We start from the raw sequence: 26729 nt of genomic DNA, 5'->3' as shown, positions 1-26729 counted from the left end.
TGGGCTCTAAATCGCTTTCTGGAAGGTTATACGCGCACTGATGCGTAAATATAACCAGTTTAATGAAACGGACACTTCGGAATAGTGAAAAAGACTTAACACACCTTAAATAACCTTTACATAACTTAGAAATAAGTTTTGAAGGCTTTGGTATGACAAAAACAAGTTAATTCGCCTACAGGGACTAAATTTGACAAACTGCGAAAGTATGCCAATATGAACTGTAACAGACATTCCGGAACATGACCATAAGTTAAACATACCATAAATATCCTTTACATAGCTTAGAAATAGGCTTTGAGGGGTTCGGTGTGCTAAAATAAACTTTTGGATCATTCAGGGTCTAAAAGTGTCAAAAAGTGCATAAGTTTGCACTTTCGCGCATAACTTACGTTCTGAATACATCCGGACATCCAAAAATTTATGTAAGCACTAAAATATTTTATTTTAGTGTTTGGCATAAGAAAAATCCTTCGTCACGCAATTTGGATCGTTTTTCGCGCTTATGCGCATTCCGTCGTAATTAGCCGAACATTACGGTCGTACGACTAAACGAGCCAACATCCGGCATATTTTTGAGCATGTTTCATGTCCACAATGTTTAGGCATCATTTTAGGGCCTTGAAAATGGCTTAACGAGCCTTAAACATGTCGGAAATGGCCTTAATACACAACGGGGACTGAAATGAAAACATTGGAAAGTGTTTGCTGATCAGGGGGACCTTAGCGTGACACCTAGCCCCCTTGGCGTCACGCGAGGCCCCTTCTGATCAGCAAAAGTCATTTTTTTTCAGCTGTTAACAGCCCTTAAACCCTCCAAGGGCCAATGCCACATGTCAAACTCTTGTGGTGGGGGCAAAATGAGCTACCACAACATTCCAACACATGTACGGATGAGATTCGATCACGTATTTCGAGGAACGATCCTAACGGTTGTCCATTTACTATAAATACCCACCTCAACTTCACTCATTCCTCACAAATCTGATCAAAAGTGCTCTAAGTTGAAGCAAATCACTTCATACCTGAGCTACTCGATCAAGATTTACTAGCGGGGACCCTTTGTAAGTGTTCCTTCGTTCTTTTATCGCTTTTCTAGTTCGAAAGTCGAACTATGTTTGACTTTCTGCATTGACCAGTTTATGGTCGATGCGAAGTTCGTTTGAACTTCATAACGTGAGCGTAATCACGATGGTTATAGTCCCTAGTGATTATACCTACTGATTACGACGTTATCTAGGCTCAGTGACGAGTCGTAGTTTCGGCCAAAATGCGCATTCTTGCGTATTTTGTAACCAAACTACTATTAGGTATCAAAACCGTTTGTTTTGATACCAAACCTGTTTTCTAAACTCAGTTAAGCATGTTTTAACATGCTTAGCTCGTCACTTTTAGTTTAGTGCTTATATAGGGTCGTAAGGTAAGCGATCTAAACAATCGCTTATACTTTCGAACCCGACCCGTTTGGTCGATCATTAGGATCCGACCAAGCACATTAGGTGACCATAGTATATAGGGAATAACCTTCCGAGGTTATACCTTATGGTCGCTTCGTTTAAATAGTTGTATGATACGTAGTTTATATGCCTTAGGTAAATTACCAAAATGCCCTTTTTACGCCAAAATTCATATTAAGCATATGTAACATAACTTTTGATATCTAAACTGATTTGGCAACAATATTAGACATGTTAAGGCATATTTTACTTATCATAGGGCTAGTTAGGCGGTCCGAACGCGTTTTACGCGAACGACGCGTTAAAGTAGCATAAGCTACCTAAACGGGTCGAAATCAAGGTTGGAGAACTCGCTAGTCGCTAGCGGGTCGGTGAGGTAGGGACTAGCGACAACTCAGGATTACTCGGGATTAATCGGATTGGACTTTTTATGTATAATTTTAAGTTTTTATACATATATACATATATTTTTATACATAATTTTTTTAAGTGGACAAGTTTTGACCGGAATATGTGTTTTTTCGATTTTTTCTGATTTTTTCCGATTTTTTTTGTTTTTTCCCAATTTTTCCCGATTTTTTTCCGATTTTTCCCTACCGACTAGTCGCGATTAGGGCCGACTAGGTCGACTAGCGATTTTTTTACTGACTAGCTGAAAATTACTCAGTTGATGGGCGACTAGCGACCAATCAGCGATTAATCGCCGGCTAGTCGCGATTTTTGCAACCATGGTCGTAATGGGTCGTAAGCACTTAGGTTAGGTTTCATTGTAGTATGTAGGCTTTGTTAAACCATATTACACGAGTCTCCATACTCGTTTGGTTTACGAACCCTCATTCTATCCAAATCCTCCGATTTAGGTCCGGTATATTAATATAGTTACCTATATTAGGTGTCGTTTGATATCAGTGATCTCTAGCACTGTTTGGTTGTTACTCAAGGACTACTAAGCAATCTCAAGTGAGTACATAGACCCCTCTTTTACTTCTTTCCAAACATTTTGGGGTGAAACACATGTGCCTACTTGTTACTTTCATGCTTTCCTGTTTTCACATCATATACTTGCTATGTTCATTGGTACATTTATAGTACACGATATCATTACATTTTATGCTATGTATGCCCATTGTGTGCGTACTTAGTACGTTGTTTTACATTACATTCTATGCTATGTATGCCCATTGTGTGCGTACTTAGTATATTGTTTTACATTACATTGTATGCTATGTATGCCCATTGTGTGCGTACTTAGTACATTGTTTTACATTACATTTTATGCTATGTATGCCCACTGTGTGCGTACTTAGTATATTTATTCATCACATGCTTACATTTTGGTATGACATTTGGTTTGTTTAAATGGGACAATGTACATTCATTAACACCGATCATGCCGCTCAGTAGTAGGTAGTGGTACCATAGGACTTGACAACTCCCATTCCTGAAATCCCGGGTTTGTTTGGATTGGAAGGAATGACCGAATCCGAATACATTTCTAGGTGGACCTTAGACTTTGTGCTAGGGTTTATTCTACTGTCGTAAGGCTTGGATGTATGAATTTTAACAATACCGCATAGATGTTTATATCAGTATAGCATGCATTTATTCCACAAAACATAACTTTGTTTTAAACCATGTTTTACTTCAATACCTTGTTTTTGTGCATTTTACATATGGTTTAGTTGATATATTTCACTTACCATACATATACATTTTGACATTGATATACACATTACATGACTTGCATTAAACATAAACATTAGACATAGACATTAGACATGGTTTTCACATAAACATTTTAACATTTGATTATATATAAACATTTTACTTTGATGGTTTGGTTTGAGTATGTGATTTAAGTGACGAGGCATGTGTAATATGATACAAGCATGGTGGAGACGCCATATAACATTTTATACAAATAACATACTTTTCACAAGACATTGTTTTACAAGACAACTTATCTTATACAAACTCATTTTACTTGGTTATTCATTTAACCATACATTATTCTCTTATTTATACATATCATCTGATCTTATTGCTTTTCAAATGATTTACAAGACAAAGCAAATTACAAGGTTCATGACTAAACATTTTCTTAAACATAAGTCATGAATTCTATTTTCACAAAACCTATGTATCTCACAGGCATTTTTATGCTGACGTACCTATTTTCACATGTGTTTCAGGATATGATGCATAGGATTTATCAAGATACACTTAGGCGGACTTGGGCCTTAGTGACAATAAAAGATGCAAGACTAGTTATTTATGTTATATTTCTTTGTTTGTCAAGACATTGTAACTCTTTTAATCAATAAAACAAAATTTCAATTTCCATGTGTTATGAAACAATGATTCTGTTACAACACTCCCTGACGTTTCCGCCACGTTTTGTTGTTCCACGTGGTCGGGGTATGACAGAAAAGTTGGTATCAGAGCTCATGGTTATAGGGAATTAGGTTATTAGTAATGCTTTGACCTAGTCTATAACCTTCCTAGGACCCTAACGCGAGTTTACTTGTGTTTAGACATAAAACAACACCGTCACCTATCCTTAAGTGACAACCGTAACAAGAACATAAATTTCAAAACCGCTTTGAAAACTAATCATCTGTTCTAGTGTGACATCCGTCAAAATTGAATTCCCAAAATCCGACCCGTTTTGAATTTCGTTTCCTAATCCTAGAAACTCGGAAATATTTTCGCGAAATAAATAATTGTTGAAAGTTCCTATCCTTAATATAATTCGTTATTAAATATGGTTAGTCATTTATTTGTTTAATTAATCAAAAAAAAAGTTTTATTCTTTTACTTTTATAATAATAATCAAGTTAGTTTGTTAAAATTTAAACTTATTTGTGATAATAAAAGTTAGAAAACCAAGTTAAACCAACTAACTAAACTTAAGGGACTATTCTGGTATTTTTCCAAAGATAAAGTGCAGGGACCAGTTGTGTATTAAGATGAAACTTGTTAAAACTAAAAACAAATAAAAAACGTGAACCGCAGGGATCGAACCCGCGTTCTCCCGTCCAACAAACAGCCTTCTTACCATTATATCACTAATCAGTTTTGTTAATAAATCGATTTCCTTTGGCATATATATCCTATTTTCTCGCTGACTCCTTTTTAACCTTGCCGCCAAAACGATTGACAGCAACATCATTCGGTCTTTCCTTTTTAATCGGCCTGTAATTCGGTATTAAATCATTCCTTATTTCCGACTTGCCAATCATTTCCTTTTGCCCGATAATTACCATGTAAGCGTATCAATCACGGTCGAGTTTCCATCCTCGACATGTAATCACGAACCCTTCCAAACTTACTATACACATCGACAGCCTATATATACCAAGACACTCCTGTCCGGATTCACATCCCACATCATCACGACACCACTCGAAACCCTCTCAACCCCACAACACCTTTCGAGCATAGTTTCACTTCGCCGGAATATCGAAGCTGTTGCGGGAGTTGTCGGAACCGGAGAAGACAACCGCGGCCTCTTTCGACGTTATCGTTTCATTTCGTATCATCCACACCCTTGCCGGAGTTCGATACGTCAGCCTCGAGTCGTTACGCGTTCGGTATACGTTCTTGTCCTTTTGTTTTGTTCGTTTAAACTTCTGTTAAACTTTCATATTTCCAACCTAAATGAGCCATGAATCAAATGATAGACAGTGTCGTGAAGTTTATAAAATGAAGAAAATAATATACAGTCGACTTGTGTTCAAAGTTATATGTGAAATTATATGTGTATAAAGTTATTTATAGATGTTCAAATAAAGTCTAAATCGAAACATTTTTTTTAAATCTGTTGAACACGTATTATCGGCCGATGTTCGGTTCGTTTTTTTTAAGAAGATGATGAACAGCTATTGTTTAGATGAAATCAAACCCATGATTTTCTTCGAAGACACCGTTAACCCACACCTCCTAATACAATTTTCAAATAACTAGAACTTATATACTTTTGAATATAAATTCATTTCTACTAGACTCTTTTAATATCTTTTCTTTTAGATGTCAAATAAGATTATATACAGGATCCATTATTAATACTAGGATATTAAAGAGATTGCTTAACATTCTAACTAATTAGTAATATAAGCAAATGGTAAACAATAAATAGGTTTTAACTAACCTATAAATAATAACGAAATCGTTATGTGACATTATCATTTTAGGATAATCGGTTTGTTCGTTCTCTTGGATTTCCCATCTCTACTCGTGCGTTATTACAAGAAATCGCAACGCAATCACAGTGAGTATACTCGATCCCATTTTCGTTTTAAACACATTTGGGTGCAACATGTATTCCGTATTCAAATTACACAACACTTGAGTCTTGTTTTTAAGCACACTCTATCCGCATTTAAACATGAAACAATTTGATGCTTGTTAATCTCTTATGCTATGTATGTTGAATGTGTTAATCTCAATGCCCTTGAGTCTTGGGGTATTGCGATGTTGAACGATATGTGAACGATATGTGAACGATATGTGAACGATGTTGAACGATCTTGAACGATGTTGAACGATGTTGAACGATGTTGAACGATGTTGAACGATGTTGAACGATGTTGAACGATGTTGAACGATGTTGAACGAGATTGAACGAGATTGAACGATGTTGAACGATGTTGAACGATATTGAATGACAAAGTAGTAACATGTATCATTTTGTTCATGTTGGATATGAGCACATTTAAACATTTTATTCTACTATGCTATGTATCAAACTTGTATACTCGCCAACATACTTTTGTTGATGTTATTTTAATACATGTTGCAGGTTGATTAGTACAAGACTCAAGAAACAAGCTAGGATGGCTTTAGATACCCATTTTAGCAATTAAACAATGTTTGAATCTAGGTTTACTATTTGAAACATTGTATTATTCTTTAGTTTTAATAAAATGATTTAATTCATATTGTCACATTTAGTGTTATGTTGTTTTGAGCAATTTGTTCGTCTCATCCCGATGTTTCCGCCATCGGTTGGGGTGTGACATCTAGGATGATTGATTACTAGGTTTTGAACCCTCTGTTATATGGTTTTGAACCCCTTTGAATTTTCAAAACCTCGTCAAAGTTTGGGTCTTATAGTGTGAACACGTGCAATCTGGAAGAGTGGATGCCTGTACTCTGAGTTTTCTGACTAAGGCTAGAGTGTTCTTACAAATCCACATAATCGGACCAGTTACTCTTACCTGGGAACTCTTGGGGTGAGTGTCCACTTATAGGCTAAAGCATGTCTTCGCGATACATTAATATGACCCGCTTACTTTGATTAGTCACCGTCTCATTTGTTTGCCTTAGGTAATAAACAAATGATCGCAATTTCTATGCGTTGTCATTTTGTTTTATTTACCGATAACATTTCATTTGTTTACTCCTATATCCTTCATTTCCTCCAGAATGTCTCTTCCTCTCAGCAACGGTCAAATGTCCGAGCAAACAGCCAAATTTGCCCAGCAAATAGGCGAAGTGATTCTGAAGACTGTGGAATTAGGAATTGCCATGTCTCGTCTCAACAATGAAGCCACTCAAGAGTCACCAAAGGAAGCAGAAGTCAAGCCAGCACCACCAGCCAAGAAACCAACTGAGGAATCAAAGACCATGGATGAACAGACTGGATCCCCTAAGAGGTCAAAGAAGCGAAAGGCTTATCAGAACTTCGCCGTGATTGCTCACAATGGTCAAGCCATCCCCAACCAACCAGCTCAACCCCCTGCTAGGAAGCCATACAACGGAACTGCACCCTTGTGCAACAATGTAGCCTTCATCATCACGCTAGTGTAAAGGGCCGCAAATGCCAAATTTGTGGACTTAAAGGTCATACAGCAAGGGTTTGCTCAACTGCAGCTGTACCAAATCAATCCGGACCCATCCGGGTGGCAACACCACCTGTTAAGAAGCAATACAAGGGAACAACACCAATATGCGACAAATGTAATGGGCATCACCAAGCTCACTTACAATGTCGTCGGTGTATATCATGTGGGCGAGTTGGTCACTGGCAAGTGCTTGTCGATGTAACCCAAACCGAGGCGGTCCAAATCAACCACAAGCTAATCCTGCTCAAGCTCGCTTCCCGCCTGGATCATGTTACAACTGTGGCAAGATGGGTCATTTCGTAAATAAATGCCCGAAGTTTGCTAAGGCAAATCCAACCCGCGGATGAACAGTTGGCTGTTTAGAAGATGCTGTTGTCTTATGCTTTTGTTTCTTCTATTTACTTGTAATGTGAAACAATCTGTCCCGTTCATAAATAAAAGTTGTTGTTCGCAATTCTGATATACAAGTATAGTTACATGTATGAATGGCATTCCCCTATGATGCCTACATTAAGGAACTATGTTCCTTGCAAACTACTTTTGTGAAAATTCTTCCCATTTTTTCGTTTACTCATGATTTCCTTGGTAAATTCTAAGTACTCATTTTATTCTAAAAAACGAAGTACAGGAAATAAAGTGACATTATGAGTAATCGTGCTTCTATGCCCTTGAATCCTTGGTTAGATAACCAAGGATATTTTCAAATCTCATACCCATTACGTTCTGATCTCTTCAAACATGCATAACATAAGTTTTCAAAACAACCTATATGATTTCAAAACATTCTATATATAGTTCGAAAACATTTTTAATATAGTGTATTTACTTAACATGACAAATGCACAAAGCTTTGTCTATGTTTTCAAAAACAACCCTCATGATTTCAAAATATTTCATATAGTTTGAAAACAATTTTAAGTAATATATCAAGGGCACGATTTCAAAAGCATCATTCATGTTTTCAAAAACCTTATACATAATTTCAAAATTCATCTCGCATGATTTTAAAACATTTTTATAAATATACTTACCTAGTACACCTACTTTATGATTTCAAAGGTATTATACATAAGGTTTCAAAAACATTGAACACATTTTTTAAGAACCCCAAGCATAGTTTTCAAAAATATTTATCCTCATACATTGACTTAACTTTCAAATTCCGCTTCATATGTTGCCTTGGCATATTGAGCATCTCAACCTCATAAGCATTTTACTTCATGTTTTGACTTAAACACGTCCAGTGCAAGGTTTCGAAACATCTTCAACTTCTAAAATCCATATGGGATCTTTTTATCTCCACAATTAGACCCTTGTGGATGATTATCATACAAATCAGAGTCCTTAGTTGGATTCCTTGTGTACCTTAATTCAAATATTTCGGTTCCTTAGAATCGAAATCGAATTTTCTCTTTAAGATCTTTCTATCTTTATAGTTAGATTCTTAGAAATATTTAAAGCACCAATCAAAATCCACTGATTGGATACCTGGTGTGCTTTGAATACATGTGCACAGTTAGCAGAACAAATTAACAAAATAATAACAAATCAAGTTAAACAATTTTGTGGTTATGTGACTATGTGTTTTTGTATACTCTGGATATTCGTTATCCAAATCCTCGTAGAACCTTTCGTATCTTCATATGAGGGATTCGTAGAAGGATATTCAAAAAGGTACTACCTTAAATCCTTATTGGGCTTCTACATGATAGTTAAGACCCTTGGATTGTATAGTACCACTCCAAGATTCATAAGAGACCCTTTTAGTGGTCTAGTAAAAAAGATTGATTCAAACATCTGGTTAAGAATGACATGTGATGGTATAAGCTGAAAAGACTCCTTGGTTGTCTATTAAAATCATTTATTGATTTGATAAAAAGAGACCCTATGGTGGTCTAGTCACAATCATCACAGGCTCGTTCATTGTTTTCTTCCCCTACACATTTTAAGATGCACTACGTGACCATGCAAGGAATTACGTAATTATGGATGCATACATAATTACGAAGTTCAGTGCACGGAAACCACAGTAAGACTTATTATGTGTAAGAACCGATAGTGACAACCATAACGAAATGAGAACAATGTAATAGAGGTACGGTGGACGCACCAATGACGCTTTATATACTTGTATATAAGTGTCCCTCTCACATTACAAGCTTGATGTTATTGTAAAGTTACTGGAAGTTCAGGACTCTAACCAGTATTGGTTGATCTTTTCAACTTCATGTTTCAAGCTCCCACAAGTTTCCTCTGAATAAATTTCGGGACGAAATTTCCTAAAGTAGGGGAGACTGTGACACCTGGGTCACCGCGACCATCAAACTAATACCAAACCAATGAAATATTGTATTTCATACTTGGGATTTGCACAAATATGTGTATCGTCTGCACATATCAATTCTTGTTCGATTTTGGGCTCTAAATCGCTTTCTGGAAGGTTATACGCGCACTGATGCGTAAATATAACCAGTTTAATGCAACGGACACTCCAGAATAGTGAAAAAGACTTAACACACCTTGAATAACCTTTACATAACTTAGAAATAAGTTTTGAAGGCTTTGGTATGACAAAAACAAGTTAATTCGCCTACAGGGACTAAATTTGACAAACTGCGAAAGTATGCCAATATGAACTGTAACAGACATCCCGGAACATGACCATAAGTTAAACATACCATAAATATCCTTTACATAGCTTAGAAATAGGCTTTGAGGGGTTCGGTGTGCTAAAATAAACTTTTGGATCATTCAGGTACTAAAAGTGTCAAAAAGTGCATAAGTTTGCACTTTCGCGCATAACTTACGTTCTGAATACATCCGGACATCCAAAAATTTATGTAAGCACTAAAATATTTTATTTTAGTGTTTGGCATAAGAAAAATCCATTCGTCACGCAATTTGGATCGTTTTTCGCGCTTATGCGCATTCCGTCGTAATTAACCGAACATCGCGGTCGTTGATGGATGGTATTTGGATTGTGATTTATATGTGTTTAATGTCCAATCGTATGCATATTTGAGTGTTTATATGTGTGGAATTGGATAACTATGAGAAAATGATGCTTTACAGGTTAAATATGAAGATTAGAGGTGTTTTGGAGAATGCAAATGGAGAGTAAATAAAGATATCAAAGCATGATATGATAGAGAATTGGATTACAAAGACGTGGGCGCAAACGGGGAAGAAAACGGAGTTAAAACGAAGAAGTTATGAAGAAAACAGTTTTGTGAATAAGCTGCCGACAGTAGCCTACGGTTTTGACAGTAGCCTACGGTTCAGGGGTTACGGAACTCAGGTTTAATGTGCGAAAATTAGGTTTTTATGGGGATCTTTTATTCCATTCGACCTGTGACGATTTTGGGGAGACCATTAGGGGATTTTTGGGCATTCTTCCACCATTCCACACCTTCCAATCATCTTCTAATCATCAATCATGCAATTTCTCATCAAGATTGAAGATCAAATCAAGAGCATGAGCGGCTAAACCACCCGTGATCATCTTCGGGACTAGGGTTTGTGTTAGGAACCGGGTTGACCTAGTTTTACAAACTTTTGGATTGAGATTTGACTAATCATTCGGTTAGTTTATCTTTATTGTTTATTTGTTTTTGATTAAACATTGTTGGATTATCATTGCATACTTGTTCATCAGTTATTTGGTTTTGTCATCAACAATTGGGATTAAATTCTAAGTTGTCATTGTTCTTCAACCTTTAACCATTGGACTTGTTTATGTTTATGAAATCTAGGATTGGTAATTAATTAGGTTACTATTCAGTTGCATCAATCTTTCGGTTTCGATCGTGGATCATTGCAACCAAATATATTATCTGTTAATTATTTATCAAAACAATAGTTAGCAAATCATGTCTATGTGATTTCCAATTGGTAGTAATTAGGTTACCCGTGTTTCTACACAACCTGAAAACCCGGAGATTGGTCATTTTTCTCATAATTGTTTACAACCACATTCATTACATTTGTTTTTCTAATAACTCTCTTAATCAGCAAAAAGCAATTAGTTTAGAATTAGATAATCATTAAAAACAACGAGCTTTCATACTTTCCACTGATTCCCCGTGGATTCGACACCCTACTTGCCCTTTACTAGTAAAAGGTGAATAGGACACTTTTTTAATTATATTTTTGACCGACCTTACGACATCGATCAAAATGGCGCCGTTGCCGGGGAATCGGTGCGCTTAGTTTAGTTAGTTGTTTTTGTTTCTTAAAAAAAATAGAAAAATCCAAAAATATTTCCTTTTGTTTGTCTTTTATTTGTTTTGTTCCGTATTACGCTTGGTTTCTTGTTTGTCTGTGTGCAGGTGATTTTCGTGTTGCATGCATACCAGGTTCTCAAAGAAATCATCACCGTTATTGTTTGATCCAGAAATTGAGAAGACTGCTCGACAGAATCTCGTTCTTCTTCGTTCAGCAGTGAAAGCTAAAGCTCAGTCATCAACAGTTGCTCAAGATCTTGAACAAGCAGCTCATGAGATGGCTGATCAAGAGCCACAAAACCAAGCCCAAAACGAACCAATCCCACCCATTACGGATCCACCAATCCCTCAAAACCAAAACCAAAATCAAAACCAGCCCAATAACCAAAACCAGAATCAACCACCACCACCACTACCACCACCACCACAACCATTTCCACAATTTAACCCAGGTCCACAAAACCAACCGGTAAATCTAAATCTCCGACATGGGGACATCATTCGTCTTAACTAACCACAACATCAACACGGGTATGATGAGGGTTTCCAACACAGAGAAGGCAGCGTGCATACTTGGGAATCTGGTTGGGAAGATGATGATTATCAAAATCAGTATGACGGGAGATACGCAGATTACAGATACGACGAAGGGTATAATGTTAATCAAGGACACCCAGTACAACAGCAGGTCAACCAAAGAAATCACATCCAGCGGCCGATTCCACAAAATCAAGTTCATAATGGAGTCCCGCAATTTAATGCGGGAAGAGCTAATAATCGGTTTAGGGGCGACCAGATACAATTTGTGGATGGTGTCCCACAAGTCATTCAAGGGGCACCAATTCAAGGTGTTGAAGGTTATTGTCGACCCGCTGTAGTACCCAACTCGTCAGCTATAGTTACACCGGTGGGGAACAATAATCGACCTTTTAAGGTGAGGCCTCAATACTTAGGCCATTTTCCAGAATTCTATGGAAAAAGGACCGAAGAACCATACTTGCACATTGCAAGTTTTGATTCGATTTGCCAAACTATAGGAGGTTCAGGGTTTACAAAAGATGAGGTGAAACTGATGCTGTTTCAGTTCACCTTGAAAGACAAAGCTCGACAATGGTTCGCGACGTTACCTCCAGGTAGTATATACACTTGGCAAGAGATGCAACAAGTGTTTTTGGAGGAATACTACACCATGAATAGAACCAGTGAAGCTCGGGATGCAATCAGAGCATTCAAGCAACATTCAGGGGAAGCGTTCCATGAGGCGTTCACAAGGTTTAAGGAGTTGCTTAGGAAATGCCCACATCATGAAATTCAGACATGGGAATTAATTAAAGCGTTTTATGATGGGTTACTTCCTGATGATGTAAGAGATCTTATCGCCATCAACAATGGTACATTCCTCACAAACACCGAAGCTGCAGATTGGGCATACTTGGAGAGACAAAGTGCTACTTCTAAGAGACAGGCACAATCAAGCAGGAGGGCAAGATCAAGTTCAGCCAAGTCGGTTGATTACGAAGCTGAGGAACGGGTCGAGAAGTTGAGGCACCAAAATTTATTGCTTGAGCGGCAGGTAGCTCAAATGAATCTCGGAAAGGGAGGTGAAGTTAAAACCGCCAATACGTTTGCGGTATGTACTGAGTGTGGAGAGTTAGGGCATCAAGTTGGAGAGTGTGTTGTGTTGGGTGGTCAGACTGATGAAGTGAATCAATTGTACGGTGAACGGAAGCAATATGATATGAAATCGAATACATATCATCCAGGTTTGCGAAACCACCCCAATTTTAGTTATGGTAATTCTGCTAATCAGTTGAACCCCAATTTTCAGGTACCTAACCAAGGAGGTCAACAATATCAGAATCGGCAAGGAAATTACCAACAAGGAGGTTACCAGAATCGGGGCCAATATAATCAAGGGCCTCAAGCCAACAACCAACAGCAAAATCAAAGCAATTATCAAGGGAGTTGGAGGAATCAAGGTAACCAGCAAAGTAATTCTTCAGGTGGTAGAGGTGACTCGAGTGATTCGAAGCTGGATGCAATCATGTCGTTCATGAAGGATATTCAGGAGGATAATGAAGTTCGAGACAAAACTTCTGAAGCAATGCAGAAGCAATTGGGGCAACTAGCAGAAGACCTGGCTCAGCTGAGAAGAGATCCAGGTAAGTTACCAAGCACTACCACAGTTAATCCAGCACATCAGTCATCTAGCTCGAAGAATGGAAGAAATGTGCACATCAATGCGGCAAGTGTTCTCCCAACTTTTGAAACTGGTAGTGTTAAAGTAACTCCACCATCACAATTTGTTAAGGAGGTGATTGAGGATGTTGTTACTGAATCGGATTCTCAACATGATCGGGACCCACCAAGGGATGAAAGGTGGGAAAGTTTTAAACAAGCTAAAATTAATCTACCCTTACTCGATGCGATTAAAGAGAGTCCCAATCAGGTTGAGTATCTGAAAGAGTTAAGTACCCAAAAACGACTTCACAAGTTTCCTAAAAAACTTGATTTGACTGCAAACGTGAATGCTGTTTTATTGGGTACCCTTCCCCCCAAACTCCAAGATCCAGGAGCACCCATTATTTCTGTACAAGTGGGTGAATTTAAAATAGAAAGGGCACTGTTGGATCTTGGAGCGTGTGTTAGTATTCTACCAGGGAGTCTGTATGACCAATATGATTTTGGTCCGCTACAAAAAGTCAACACCACCGTGGTGTTGGCTGATCAGACTCCCATGTGTCCGAGGGGGATTGTAAGGGATGTAATTGTGAAGGTAGAAGAGTGTTACTAGCCAGTTGACTTCTTAGTGCTCGATTGTGCCACAAGTTCAAAGAACACACACCCTCCAGTCATTTTGGGTAGACCGTTCTTAGCGACTGCTCATGCCATTATCAATTGTGTTGATGGAACGGTAAGTATGAGGTTTGGTGACCGTGAATTGTGGTTAAATGTGTTTTCAGATGCGACTAATCCTTCCATTTCAGGTGAACACTTAAAAGCTGAAAGTGGTGAAGAGAATGCCTCTCCTGCAAAGGAGATTCAAACAAAATATGAGTGCTTTTTGGTTGATAGGTTTGAAGTGGCAGGGAGCAAAGCAGTAAGGAAAAAGGAAAGAGTGGCGCATGAGGAGTTTAAAACAGACAAAGGGAAGCGACGAGGGAAGAAGAAGAAAAAGAAACCGCTTGAGTGCGATAATGCAAAACGTAGGTTAAAGTTATTCGGTCCAATGTGGAATACAGTGGATGACTTACTAGAGCATTGGCGGGGTACATACTTAGAGACCATGGGGTGCAAGCATCCCACTCGACCACCATAAGGGAACATCAGGTACGGTCTGGCTGAAGACTTATAAACTTAGCGCTCTCGGGAGGCAGCCCGAAGATGTAGATTAGTGTACATTTGTTTGCTTGGTTGATGTGGGTTTGTATGTGATTCTTGCAGAATTTAACTCGGTGTCATTTTCCACGGATACAATTACTCAAGTGTGGGGAAGTTGGAATCGCACAGGTATGTTTTTCGGATTAAATTGTGTGTCGTGGACGACACGTTTTTTTTATGGGGGGTGGAGCGGGCGAGTAAACCGAAAGGAAAGTTTGTTCGGTATTAGAATCAAAGAGAATCATTTTCAAACTATTTGAAACCAGTCATTCTATTTTATTTGTTTAGTTAAAAAAAAGAATATAAAAAAATGGCGTTGAGAATTGGTTTATTATGAATGCATTTAGTTGAGAAAATAAATAAATAAGTAAAGTTGAATTGAAAGGGAAATGGTGTTGAGAATTGAAATTGTGAAAGTAAAACATTAAACTGCCATTTATGGGTGTTAGAGCATTCACATCCTAACCATCAAATTATGTGAGGAGGGGTTTTTATATTATAAAGGGTATAAAAAGTGGTTGTGAGTAGAGGAGAGAGAAAAAGTTACTGTTCATCTGTATATTTGGGGGGACACTGTTCACCCGTTATAATTTTTTAATATATTTTGAAAGTGGTTGTGAGTGGAAGTGAGAGAAAAAGGTAATGATAATATTATTTAATTGAAAGGAGAGAGAAAAAGTATTTGTTTTTAGTGGAAATATATTGATATAGGAGTTGTTTTTTAGTGGAATGTATGTATAATTTGATGGATTGGATGTGAATGCTCTTAGTGGTGGCATATGGTGAATGAAGTTCAAAATTAAAAAAAGAAACCGTAGGCTACTTTGGGAGTCTCTACCTTACGGTGGGGATTGGGCAGTAAGTTGGCAACAATTATAACCGTAGGCAAGTTGTCCTACGACATCATTTATCAACAACAACATTTAAAGTGGATCATTGATGTGGGTCGGGTCGCCGATATAACCCGAGTGGTTTAAATAAAATTAAATCCACATTAAAATAAAACCCGAATTACATGCCAGTTTCCATAAATCTTTCTCCTAGTGCGCGTACGCTATCTGATCATCTCTTTCATAAGACCACCATTGTCATCTTCAACCTCTAGCTTCGCGAAATCTGCACCAAATCGAGTGGTTCCTGGGTGTAACTTGCTTAGTTTTTCAAGGAGAACAAAACCTCAGTGTTCGTTTCTTACGATTCTCACTCGTTTGGGAGGAATCAGAGAACAAAGTGACGAACCCTAAGTTTTAAATTTGGGGGTTTTCGTTTTTGGGTTTCCAGAAGTTCAATTTAGGTCCAAGCAAGTGTTTTAAGTAACAAAGGTATGTGTTTCTCCATCGAATCATATGATTAGTAAGGTACGATCAGTTTATGTTTTAATAGTGAAGGTTAGCATTGCAAATAAGAATGAAATTGTGCATTATTTGTGTTTTAATAATGAGATTGTGCTGGATGTTAGGCTTTGTTGCTAGCAGGGTTGGATCAGTTGGTGCAGCAGGCAAGACCTCCTGACTATGGTGAATGGCCTGCTTATTATCAGGCAATCTTTGACCAGAATACCTGAGGCTTTGCGCAATTAAGATGGGATGCTCAACGAAATTATAGTAGGCAGGAGCTTTGGAACCGCATTCATGAATATACTCACCAAAGGGAGATCAATCACAGGGCTGAGGATAATCGACAGAGGCGGTTGCACACAGCATGGCGTACAGGTCAGCCGGTGGTGGAAAACCCACCACACATTGATTACACTTCCCTTCCGCCTTATGATGGTTCAGTTGACTACCCAGTGCCTCCGGTTCACCATTCAGAGTGGGTGGACCCACACTAAGAGCGCGCTCAAAATCAGGAGGAAGGTCGAGTAGTAGGAGCATTTGGATTCGGGGAATTTGGGGACACGTTGACGTCCATCTTTGGACCTCCTCAACATCGTTATCACTGAGCACTCGCTGATCGGTGTCGATCAGGTCCATGTGTTCTTCCTATCTCTTGTGTTTTGTATTTTTCTTATATTGTGTGTTGGGTGGTGGTTTAGACCATAGGCGGTTTGGCGGTGTTTTGTTTTGTTTGTTTTATTTGTGTAGGATTTATGTGGTTGTCTCTTTGGTGGTGTAAAACATTATACTATGTGTTGGGTATGGTATTAGTGGGTTTTCGTCTTGTGTAGATGGATGGGTGGTTGGAATGAGTCGCTTGAATGGGATAAATTGCATGTTGGTAAATCACACATTTTGACCATAAAACCTATACATTGGGGACAATGTATCCCAAGTGTGGGGATGAGGGAAGTTATTGAAAAATTGAAAATTTTTAAAATTTTGTCTTAAAAGCGGTCTAATCGGGCGTGAAAGCGTCTTTTTCAGTACATCTAATCGTCTCTGCTTGTGGTGCGCGGGTCCTTAGTCATGGTCTAATCTTACAGAATAGTAATATGAGCCGTTTTCAGCAGGTGTTTTTAGAAAAAAAAATGTTTAGAACTTGCCTAACTAGGGCTGACAAGTTGTTGGTAATAAATGCATGCACACATCGGTAGCCTTATTCCCCACGTTAGTGAGATTTTGAGCCTACTAGAATGTTAGTTGAATTGAGATTTATATATTCATTTGTTGAGAGTAGGCCGTATGTTTCTCTGTTTTAGAACTTGTGTGATTCGATACATGCTGAGACTCTGGATTTGATATATGCACATAAATGATAAAGGCACATTAGGATCCCCTTTTTTCTTTTACACCTTTGATAACCGATGACCCAAAAATTAACCATAGTAGCCAACTTTGAGCCTTATACCTGTTCGTTTGTCAAACCCAAATCATTATCCAAACCGACCCATTACATTACCAACTGTAAATGACAATCTATGTGTTCAGTTGTTTATGTTGTGAAAAAAAAAAGAAAAAAGAGAAAATTCAGCCAAGTAAATAGGCCAAATGGTCGAAATAGGAGGCTGAAGAAAAATATATATTTGTTATTTATTAAGTTTAGTGTGAATAAAGATTGTCACTTGTTGGTATCTCCCTTTTCTTTTAGCCACTTAAAATGGCCAAAAATTCACCACCTTTACCCTAAGCCCAAAACCCGTAAGTCCTTTAGATATGTGCGTTGTCTATGTGATAGAGTGGAGGTGTGATTGTCATACAAGCATATGAATACAGAGTTTCATATTCGGTTAATGAGTGTTTCATACTAGCGCATTACATGCTAGTTCAGATACTAAACCGAGGGGAGCGACAAATTGTGAGGGGTGTGTTGTATGAAAATAAAAACCGGGAGCATGTTAGGCTTAGTTGGTCGAGTTCTGTTTCAAAAATGTGTACTGTGTTTGCTTGCTGAATTAACACATCTAATGCTAATCAAGGAATGGGGTATGACTTTGGACCCTAGCTAATGCATAGTGGGGGCGTTTGGGGTATTCGTTATTTGTTCGTGATAACGTTTCGAATGGATTTGCTTGAGGGCAAGCAAAGGTAAAGTGTGGGGATGTGATGGATGGTATTTGGATTGTGATTTATATGTGTTTAATGTCCAATCTTATGCATATTTGAGTGTTTATATGTGTGGAATTGGATAACTATGAGAAAATGATGCTTTGCAGGTTAAATATGAAGATTAGAGGTGTTTTGGAGAATGCAAATGGAGAGAAAATAAAGATATCAAAGCATGATATGATAGAGAATTGGATTACAAAGACGTGGGCGCAAACGGGGAAGAAAACAGAGTTAAAACGAAGAAGTTATGAAGAAAACAGTTTTGTGAATAAGCTGCCGACAGAAGCCTACGGTTTTGACAGTAGCCTACGGTTCAGGGGTTACGGAAATCAGGTTTAATGTGCGAAAATTAGGTTTTTATGGGGATCTTTTATTCCATTCGACCTGTGACGATTTTGGGGAGACCATTAGGGGATTTTTGGGCATTCTTCCACCATTCCACACCTTCCAATCATCTTCTAATCATCAATCATGCAATTTCTCATCAAGATTGAAGATCAAATCAAGAGCATGAGCGGCTAAACCACCCATGATCATCTTCGGGACTAGGGTTTGTGTTAGGAACCGAGTTGACCTAGTTTTACAAACTTTTGGATTGAGATTTGACTAATCATTCGGTTAGTTTATCTTTATTGTTTATTTGTTTTTGATTAAACATTGTTGGATTATCATTGCATACTCGTTCATCAGTTATTTGGTTTTGTCATCAACAATTGGGATTAAATTCTAAGTTGTCATTGTTCTTCAACCTTTAACCATTGGACTTGTTTATGTTTATGAAATCTAGGATTGGTAATTAATTAGGTTACTATTCAGTTGCATCAATCTTTCGGTTTCGATCGTGGATCATTGCAACCAAATATATTATCTGTTAATTATTTATCAAAACAATAGTTAGCAAATCATGTCTATGTGATTTCCAATTGGTAGTAATTAGGTTACCCGTGTTTCTACACAACCTGAAAACCCGGAGATTGGTCATTTTTCTCATAATTGTTTACAACCATATTCATTACATTTGTTTTTCTAATAACTCTCTTAATCAGCAAAAAGCAATTAGTTTAGAATTAGATAATCATTAAAAACAACGAGCTTTCATACTTTCCACTGATTCTCCGTGGATTCGACACCCTACTTGCCCTTTACTAGTAAAAGGTGAATAGGACACTTTTTAATTATATTTTTGACCGACCTTACGACATCGATCAGTCGTACGACTAAACGAGCCAACATCCGGCATATTTTTTAGCATGTTTCATGTCCACAATGTTTAGGCATCATTTTAGGGCCTTGAAAATGGCTTAACGAGCCTTAAACATGTCGGAAATGGCCTTAATACACAACGGGGACTGAAATGAAAACATTGGAAAGTGTTTGCTGATCAGGGGGACCTTAGCGTGACACCTAGCCCCCTTGGCGTCACGCGAGGCCCCTTCTGATCAGCAAAAGTCATTTTTTTCAGCTGTTAACAGGCCTTAAACCCTCCAAGGGCCAATGCCACATGTCAAACTCTTGTGGTGGGGGCAAAATGAGCTACCACAACATTCCAACACATGTACGGATGAGATTCGATCACGTATTTCGAGGAACGATCCTAACGGTTGTCCATTTACTATAAATACCCACCTCAAATTCATTCATTCCTCACAAATCTGATCAAAAGTGCTCTAAGTTGAAGCAAATCACTTCATACCTGAGCTACTCGATCAAGATTTACTAGCGGGGACCCTTTGTAAGTGTTCCTTCGTTCTTTTATCGCTTTTCTAGTCCGAAAGTCGAACTACGTTTGACTTTCTGCATTGACCAGTTTATGATCGATGCGAAGTTCGTTTGAACTTCATAATTTGAGCGTAATCACGATGGTTATAGTCCCTAGTGACTATACCTACTGATTACCACGTTATCTAGGCTCAGTGACGAATCGTAGTTTCGGCCAAAATGCGCATTCTTGCGTATTTTGTAACCAAACTACTCTTAGGTATCAAAACCGTTTGTTTTGATACCAAACCTGTTTTCTAAACTCAGTTAAGCATGCTTTAACATGCTTATCTCGTCACTTTTAGTTTAGTGCTTATATATGGGTAACGTGCATTACCCCTTGTTATACACTAGATCCGCCCCAGACCCTCAACACCAGCCCTCATCCGCCATGGAAGGGTGCCATGGTTGCCCCCGCCATGTTGCTAGCGGCGCTAAAGGGGGAGAGGGTGGGTAACCACTTTCAAACAACCAATCAATTTTTTTTTTCTAATTTCTATTTTCTTTATATATATATAGTTAATGGGCCTTTAAAGGGAGCTTTATTCCACATCGTACAAGTTAACAATTTAGTATCCCGCTTACAGTGGCGGCTATGATGGTGTGCGGGGAGGACCTCCGCACATGGCCCGTGATTTCGAGGGGCACGCGATTTTTTTTTAAAAAAAATCCGATATATATGTTAAATATTTTTTTTAAATAAGAAACACATACCAATTTCAATATAGGTCCATTTACAAAGTATTTTTTATGGTTTATAATTTAGCCCAATTGACATTAGGTTTATTAGGCCCAATATTAATTTAATTTAAAAAAAATAAAAATTATACAACATAATTATAAAGGCATAGGGCACATTTTTTTGAGTTCGAACATGGTACATGAATTTTTAAAGACGCCACTGTCCGCTTACGTTGTGTAGGCTTTATCTCACACCATATAGCGTTAGTGCCTTACTATTCTTTCTTTGAAGTAACCCATTTTAATTAAATCCAAAATATGTTTACTTTAAAAAGGAGAAATATGAGTGTTGTGGCTGTGTGGTTTTGTTTTGAGTCTTTTTTTTGGCTTGTATCCTAGTGTTGGTATGTCAAGACTAGTAGTGTGTCGATGTCATGGCACACTCTGTTTTATTTGTTGGTTGATATATAAAATTCATCGGGGTAACCCTTTACTCAAAAAGTAAATAAATAAATAAATAAATAAATATGAATGTCAATTTAGAAGACTTGTGAAGTTGACCAGTCGTACACAAGTTATGCAAAGTTTTATTGATCGAAATAACAATGAACGAGGATGAATGAGGGACATGTAAAAGAGCGAGAATAGAAAGATCTTTACCATTGAAAATATGCAAAGATATATGCTTGAGAGAAGTCTACAATGGATAGGAGTTGCATATTGTTTGCTCTTGTTTAGTCTGAGTTGACTTTTTCTCTTCATAAAAGTCCATGTCTCGTTAAATGTAATGTACTATAAGATATACAAAGTATTATATGCAAGAAATCTGTAAAAATTTTGAACGAGAACACTATTGTTACGATAAAGTTTAGTTAGTGAGGAGATTTTTTCGATCCTCCTTTGACTACGTGACCTAGGTAATGATCATGTGCGTTGTTATGAAATTGGTAATGAACTTGAAACAAAGCTCCTCACATAAGTACTAATATATGCAAGAAAATGTGAAGGTCATGCTTGTTAGCGATTCACGTTAATCTCAGAAAAAATCACTTCAGCGCATGTTGATGACGCATTCAACATGCTCAAGATCTTATGAGCACATCAACTCATCAAGTGTGCCTAGGTATATTTTAGAGTTGAAAACACACGATCAACTTTGCATTATTATAGGTCAAAGCTAGTATTTGTCATTATTAACTTACAAAAAGTTGATTAACTTATAATTATATAGAAGACATGACTACTACATCGTATAAGAACCACTTCAAACACGAGAACCATGGGAGCTACAAAATTACACGTTAATTCACGTGTGATTAAACAAAGTCATATAAAAGACAAAATGTTTTGAAGAACCGAAAAACTACCTTGACAAAATGTTTTGAAGAACCGAAAAACTAACTTCAATTAAGTGATGTACTATCTTGCCGTTCAAAAAAAATTAAGTGATGTACTAGTCAAATCGCATATATAGTATTAGTGGTGCACAAAAAACCCGAACTCGGAAAAAAACCCGGAACCGGGTATTATAAAACCCTGTTTTTTTATACCCGAACCCGACCCTACCCATAGGGTAGGGACCGATTATTCCTATTTGATCTAAAACCCGAACCCGGAACCAGGTTTTTTATACCTGGTTTATACCCGGTTTTTCGTAGTACCCGGTTTTATAAATACCCGGAACCGGGTTTTATAAATACCCGGTTATGGGTTTTATAAATACCCAGATATATGGATTGGATGTATTTTCAAAAAATAATATGGATTGGAATCTTGGATGCGAACAAGAATTAAGACTTCTAGTTCTTATGATTTAACAAAATTATGTATGCAACTTAATGTAATCTTGTTTAATTATTGGGTTTCTAAGAATTATGTATGCACTTTGATATAATCTTGTTTAAAAATGTTATTAAATTTGAATAAGCTAAACCATCCACTAAAACATATAAAGAAGCATTTAATACCCAGTCGGGTTTTTTTAATACCCGGTGTGGGTTTTTCGCCAACCCGATGCATACCCGAACCCTACCCGAACCCGGAAATAGGGTACAGTAGAAACTTTATAAAATAATACACTTGGGACCACCAAAATTTATTAGTTAAAAGAGTTATTAATTAATCGATAAATTAATAATTATTAATTTATATATTAATTAATATTTTATTAATTTATAGTAGAATACTTAGTTTACAAACATCTTTCAAGCTTCCACTTAATTATTGTATACAATGCATGTATATCAAATGAACGGCCCAATTTGAAAGAAACCTTCAATCTCCCACCTTATTATGCTTCTTGTGTTTAATGTATCACTCTATGGGGTAGGGATATGGTAAAAAGTGTCTAAAATGTAAGAAGGGTAAGAAGTGTTTTAAACCATTGGATATTTGATCTAATGGTTGAGATCAATAGGGTATAAAAATGTAAATTGTGTTTTAATTAGAGGGACCTTATGTAAAATTGAAGGGCAATAGTGTCTTTTTCAATGTTTGAAATATGGTAACCATATCATACACGACCAAAACCTCCTACATTCACTCCTTTTTCCTTAAATATAGGAATTAATGATTCACCTTAATTGTAGGAGGTCTTTGGTTACATATTCGTCATACATTATCATAAAGAGAACTGTAATCAGATTCATGGCGTGGTGTTTTAAAACAACTGGATAAAATTGACTATGATTCAAGTCATGGTGTTTTATCTGGAGACATTGTTCATGGCGTGGTGTTTTAAACATCTATGATTCAAGTCATGGTGTTTTATCTGGAGACATTGTTCATGGCGTGGTGTTTTATCAAAACAAAACATTCCCAGATTTTAAAACACCACGCCATGAACAATGTATGATTCAAGTCATAGATAAAACACCACGCCATGAACAATGTCTCCAGATAAAACACCATGACTTGAATCATAGTCAATGTCTCCAGTTTTTTAAAACACCACGCCATGAACAATGTATGATTAAAAGATGTTGCGATTAAAAGATGATGAAGAATATAAAACAATCAGATGTATAATGTTTCCTAAAATTTCTCCTAATTCAAAATTCGATTCAAACCTTAAAAAACTCATCGGCAGTTTTTTTTTTTTTTTTTTTTGGCAGTTATTCTTGGAAATCAATTAAATGATAAAAATGTCAAATTACTAATATACCCTTTTGAATTAATTAGGATAAAGGACACTTGTCATTCCCAAATTATTTCTCATACTTCTCACAAAAGTCCCACTTTTTACAGGATCCTCTACCTCACTTTATGGACATTAAAAATATTTTCTATATAAATACAAGATCAAAATAGGTTAACACAAACAAATCATACACACAACATGGCTTCCCATCTTAAAGGTGTGAAAAAAACAACAATGACAGACGAGATTCGAAGAGCATTATGCAAGCACAACAAGGATAATCCAAGTCTCACTCAAAAGCAATTGCAAGAATGGGTTCATAGTAACTATGGTTTGCAGGTGAGTCAAGCGACAATATCAAATACAGTTAAGCGGTCTTTAGAGTATCTCTCACTTGCTCCCGAAAGAGGCGATGTTAAGCGACACAAACCGGCAAAATTTCCTGACCTAGAAAAATCTCTCTATGAATGGATTCTTCAATATCAAGAACATGTGAATATGACAGGTGAACTAATCATCGAGAAGGCGAAAAAGTTCATGAAAGATATGTATCCAGTGGATACTCCAGACTTTACTTTTTCTATTGGTTGGCTTGGAAAGTTCATAGCAAGATATAGAATTAAAAATTTCCGGCGTTTTGGAGAGAGTGGATCTGTTGAAATGGAGGGCATGTAGGACAAATTAAAATCCATAAGAGACAAAGTTGATCAGTTTGAAATGAAAGACATCTTTAATATGGATGAAACAGGTTTGTTTTGAGAACTCAGATGAAGGTGGTGAAAGCACTCAAGAACTCCAGAATTTGATCAAAGAGTTGGGTTATCGCAATGCAATGGATGTCGAAGATGTTCTGACTCACCTAGAAGAAAATGTAGTTGCACAGTTGTTGACTGATGAAGAAATTATTGAAAGCGTTATTGGAATTAATAAAGATGATATCGATGAAGAAGATGATGAAAATTCTACAATGGAGCCCCCTTCGCGAAACGAAGCTATTAAAGCGGCAATCACATTGAACAATTTCTTGTTGAGCTATGAGAAAACAACACCAGAAGTTCTTACCATGCTAAGGAAAATTAGAGACGAGATTCAAGGGGAAATTGATTTCAACAAAAAACAAAAGACAATTGAGTCATTTTTCAAGAAACCTTCATAAATCATTCATATAATATGCTATATATAAGGAATTATTAATTTATATTTTATATGGGGTCTAAAGAAATTATAAAAAATGTATTATCTTATAATTTTAGCGAATTATTAATTTAGCACCCTATCCCCGAGTCGGGACTGGCAAAAAATATTATCTTAGAGAGTTTATTAAATAATCGAGTATTAATTTATCGAGTTTCTACTGTATTATAATACCCAGGTTTTATAAAACCCGACCCGGACCCTACCGGGACCCGGGTATATAGGGTATATATTTTTTTGTAGAAAACCCGGACCCGGACCCGATCCGGTTTTTAAAAAAAACCCGATTTTATAAAACCCGATCCTACCTGAAGGGGTATGGTCCCGAAAAGCCGCGCAGATCTTCTTCCAAGTCGCGCACAGGACCATACTCCTAAGTCAGCAAGATCTTCAATCTTAACCTCACACAGGTTACTTCACCAAAGATTGACATCGCGCGAGGTCTAACCAAGAAACAACATTAAGATCAACACTTTGCATTTCTGATAAGAGTCCTCAGTACCTATAAACCTGCGCAAGCTAGTTCAGTGCTCAGCAAGGGTCCAATAAAGGTTGTAGCGCATGACCAGATTTAGAAGGTACAAAAGGTACAAGTGGCAGATAATAGGAGCCAATCCGCATCCTCCAAGCTCTGCTCAATCGTGCTCCACGATCGTCTGACGTACAGGAGACGAAAAGTACCTAAGGACGCCTACGTGGCACCAATCAAAGGGCAGAGACACCTGCCCCACGATCTCCACTTGCCTGCTGATGGCAGAACAAGGCCGACATCAGCGACACGTGGCTCCAATCAAGGTGAACCAGCGCCTGAGAACTTCTAGAAGCCACTAACGGTCGACACCAGTGAGACAAAGAGCATATCCGCTATGTTGTCGCCTTCTGGCCCAAGGCCCATCAGCCCACATCCTCTTACACCTCTCCGGCTATAAATAGAGACCTCACTTCACCAGTTAAACATTCCATTCCCTCTACTCTCACTCTTAATACTTAATTATCTCCCCCAAAGCAGTCGCTTATTCTCACGCCGGAGCCCGGTTAAGAGGGAAACCCCCATATTCCCCTCTTAACGAGTAACGGTGTTCTGTTTTGCAGGATTAGACGTTCAGGACGAAGCTCAGAAAGTCATTAGAAGATTAACCTCTATGGCAGGAACATAAACCCAACTGATTAGTCCCATAATTAGTTCCGTGTTTCTTCATTGGCGCTGGACCTTCAAACCCGGCTTCACCTCAGAACGTTTCGGCGCTATTAGGGCTACCAAAGGGCGAAACTCCAGCCTCGTGGTACGCCAAAAATATTGCCACCATTAACGCGGCGTATCAATCTCTGATCGCACAGCAAGCAGTCTTAACGGCAGAACCGTCCTTGGTTACTCCCCAGGGACATTGTCAGGGAGCGCGCCAGATACCCCCACAACAAAACATCCAAGGCAGAGCTAATAGACCTCCCCCTACCAGACTTCTAAGCGTGCATGACACGCGCGACACACGGGGAGAGACAGAAAGCTACTATGACTATCCATCACACCTTCAAAGAGGTCCAGTTCATAGCCGGCTCACGCCGCG

At 37.7% G+C, this 26729-nt stretch overlaps 1 protein-coding gene and 1 long non-coding RNA gene across 2 annotated transcripts; both read left to right on the top strand.

Annotated features, from left to right (window-relative positions):
* The first annotated feature begins 15948 nt into the window (after positions 1-15948).
* On the top strand, positions 15949-19085 carry LOC118482265. Its single transcript, XR_004868086.1, has 2 exons — positions 15949-16229; positions 16367-19085. It is a non-coding gene; the product is annotated as an uncharacterized LOC118482265 (long non-coding RNA).
* Positions 19086-24204: 5119 nt separating this feature from the next.
* On the top strand, positions 24205-26262 carry LOC110876896. The gene is made up of 3 exons (XM_022125052.1): positions 24205-24637; positions 24738-25024; positions 26257-26262. Exons 1-3 carry the CDS (start codon positions 24205-24207, stop codon positions 26260-26262), a joined length of 726 nt encoding a protein of 241 aa, XP_021980744.1.
* Positions 26263-26729: the final 467 nt, after the last annotated feature.

The sequence above is a fragment of the Helianthus annuus genome, chromosome 9 (genome assembly GCF_002127325.2).
Source record: "Helianthus annuus cultivar XRQ/B chromosome 9, HanXRQr2.0-SUNRISE, whole genome shotgun sequence".
NCBI lineage: Eukaryota > Viridiplantae > Streptophyta > Magnoliopsida > Asterales > Asteraceae > Helianthus > Helianthus annuus.
Note: the sequence above shows the minus strand (reverse complement) of the source record. Positions and strands in the feature narration are given on the sequence as shown.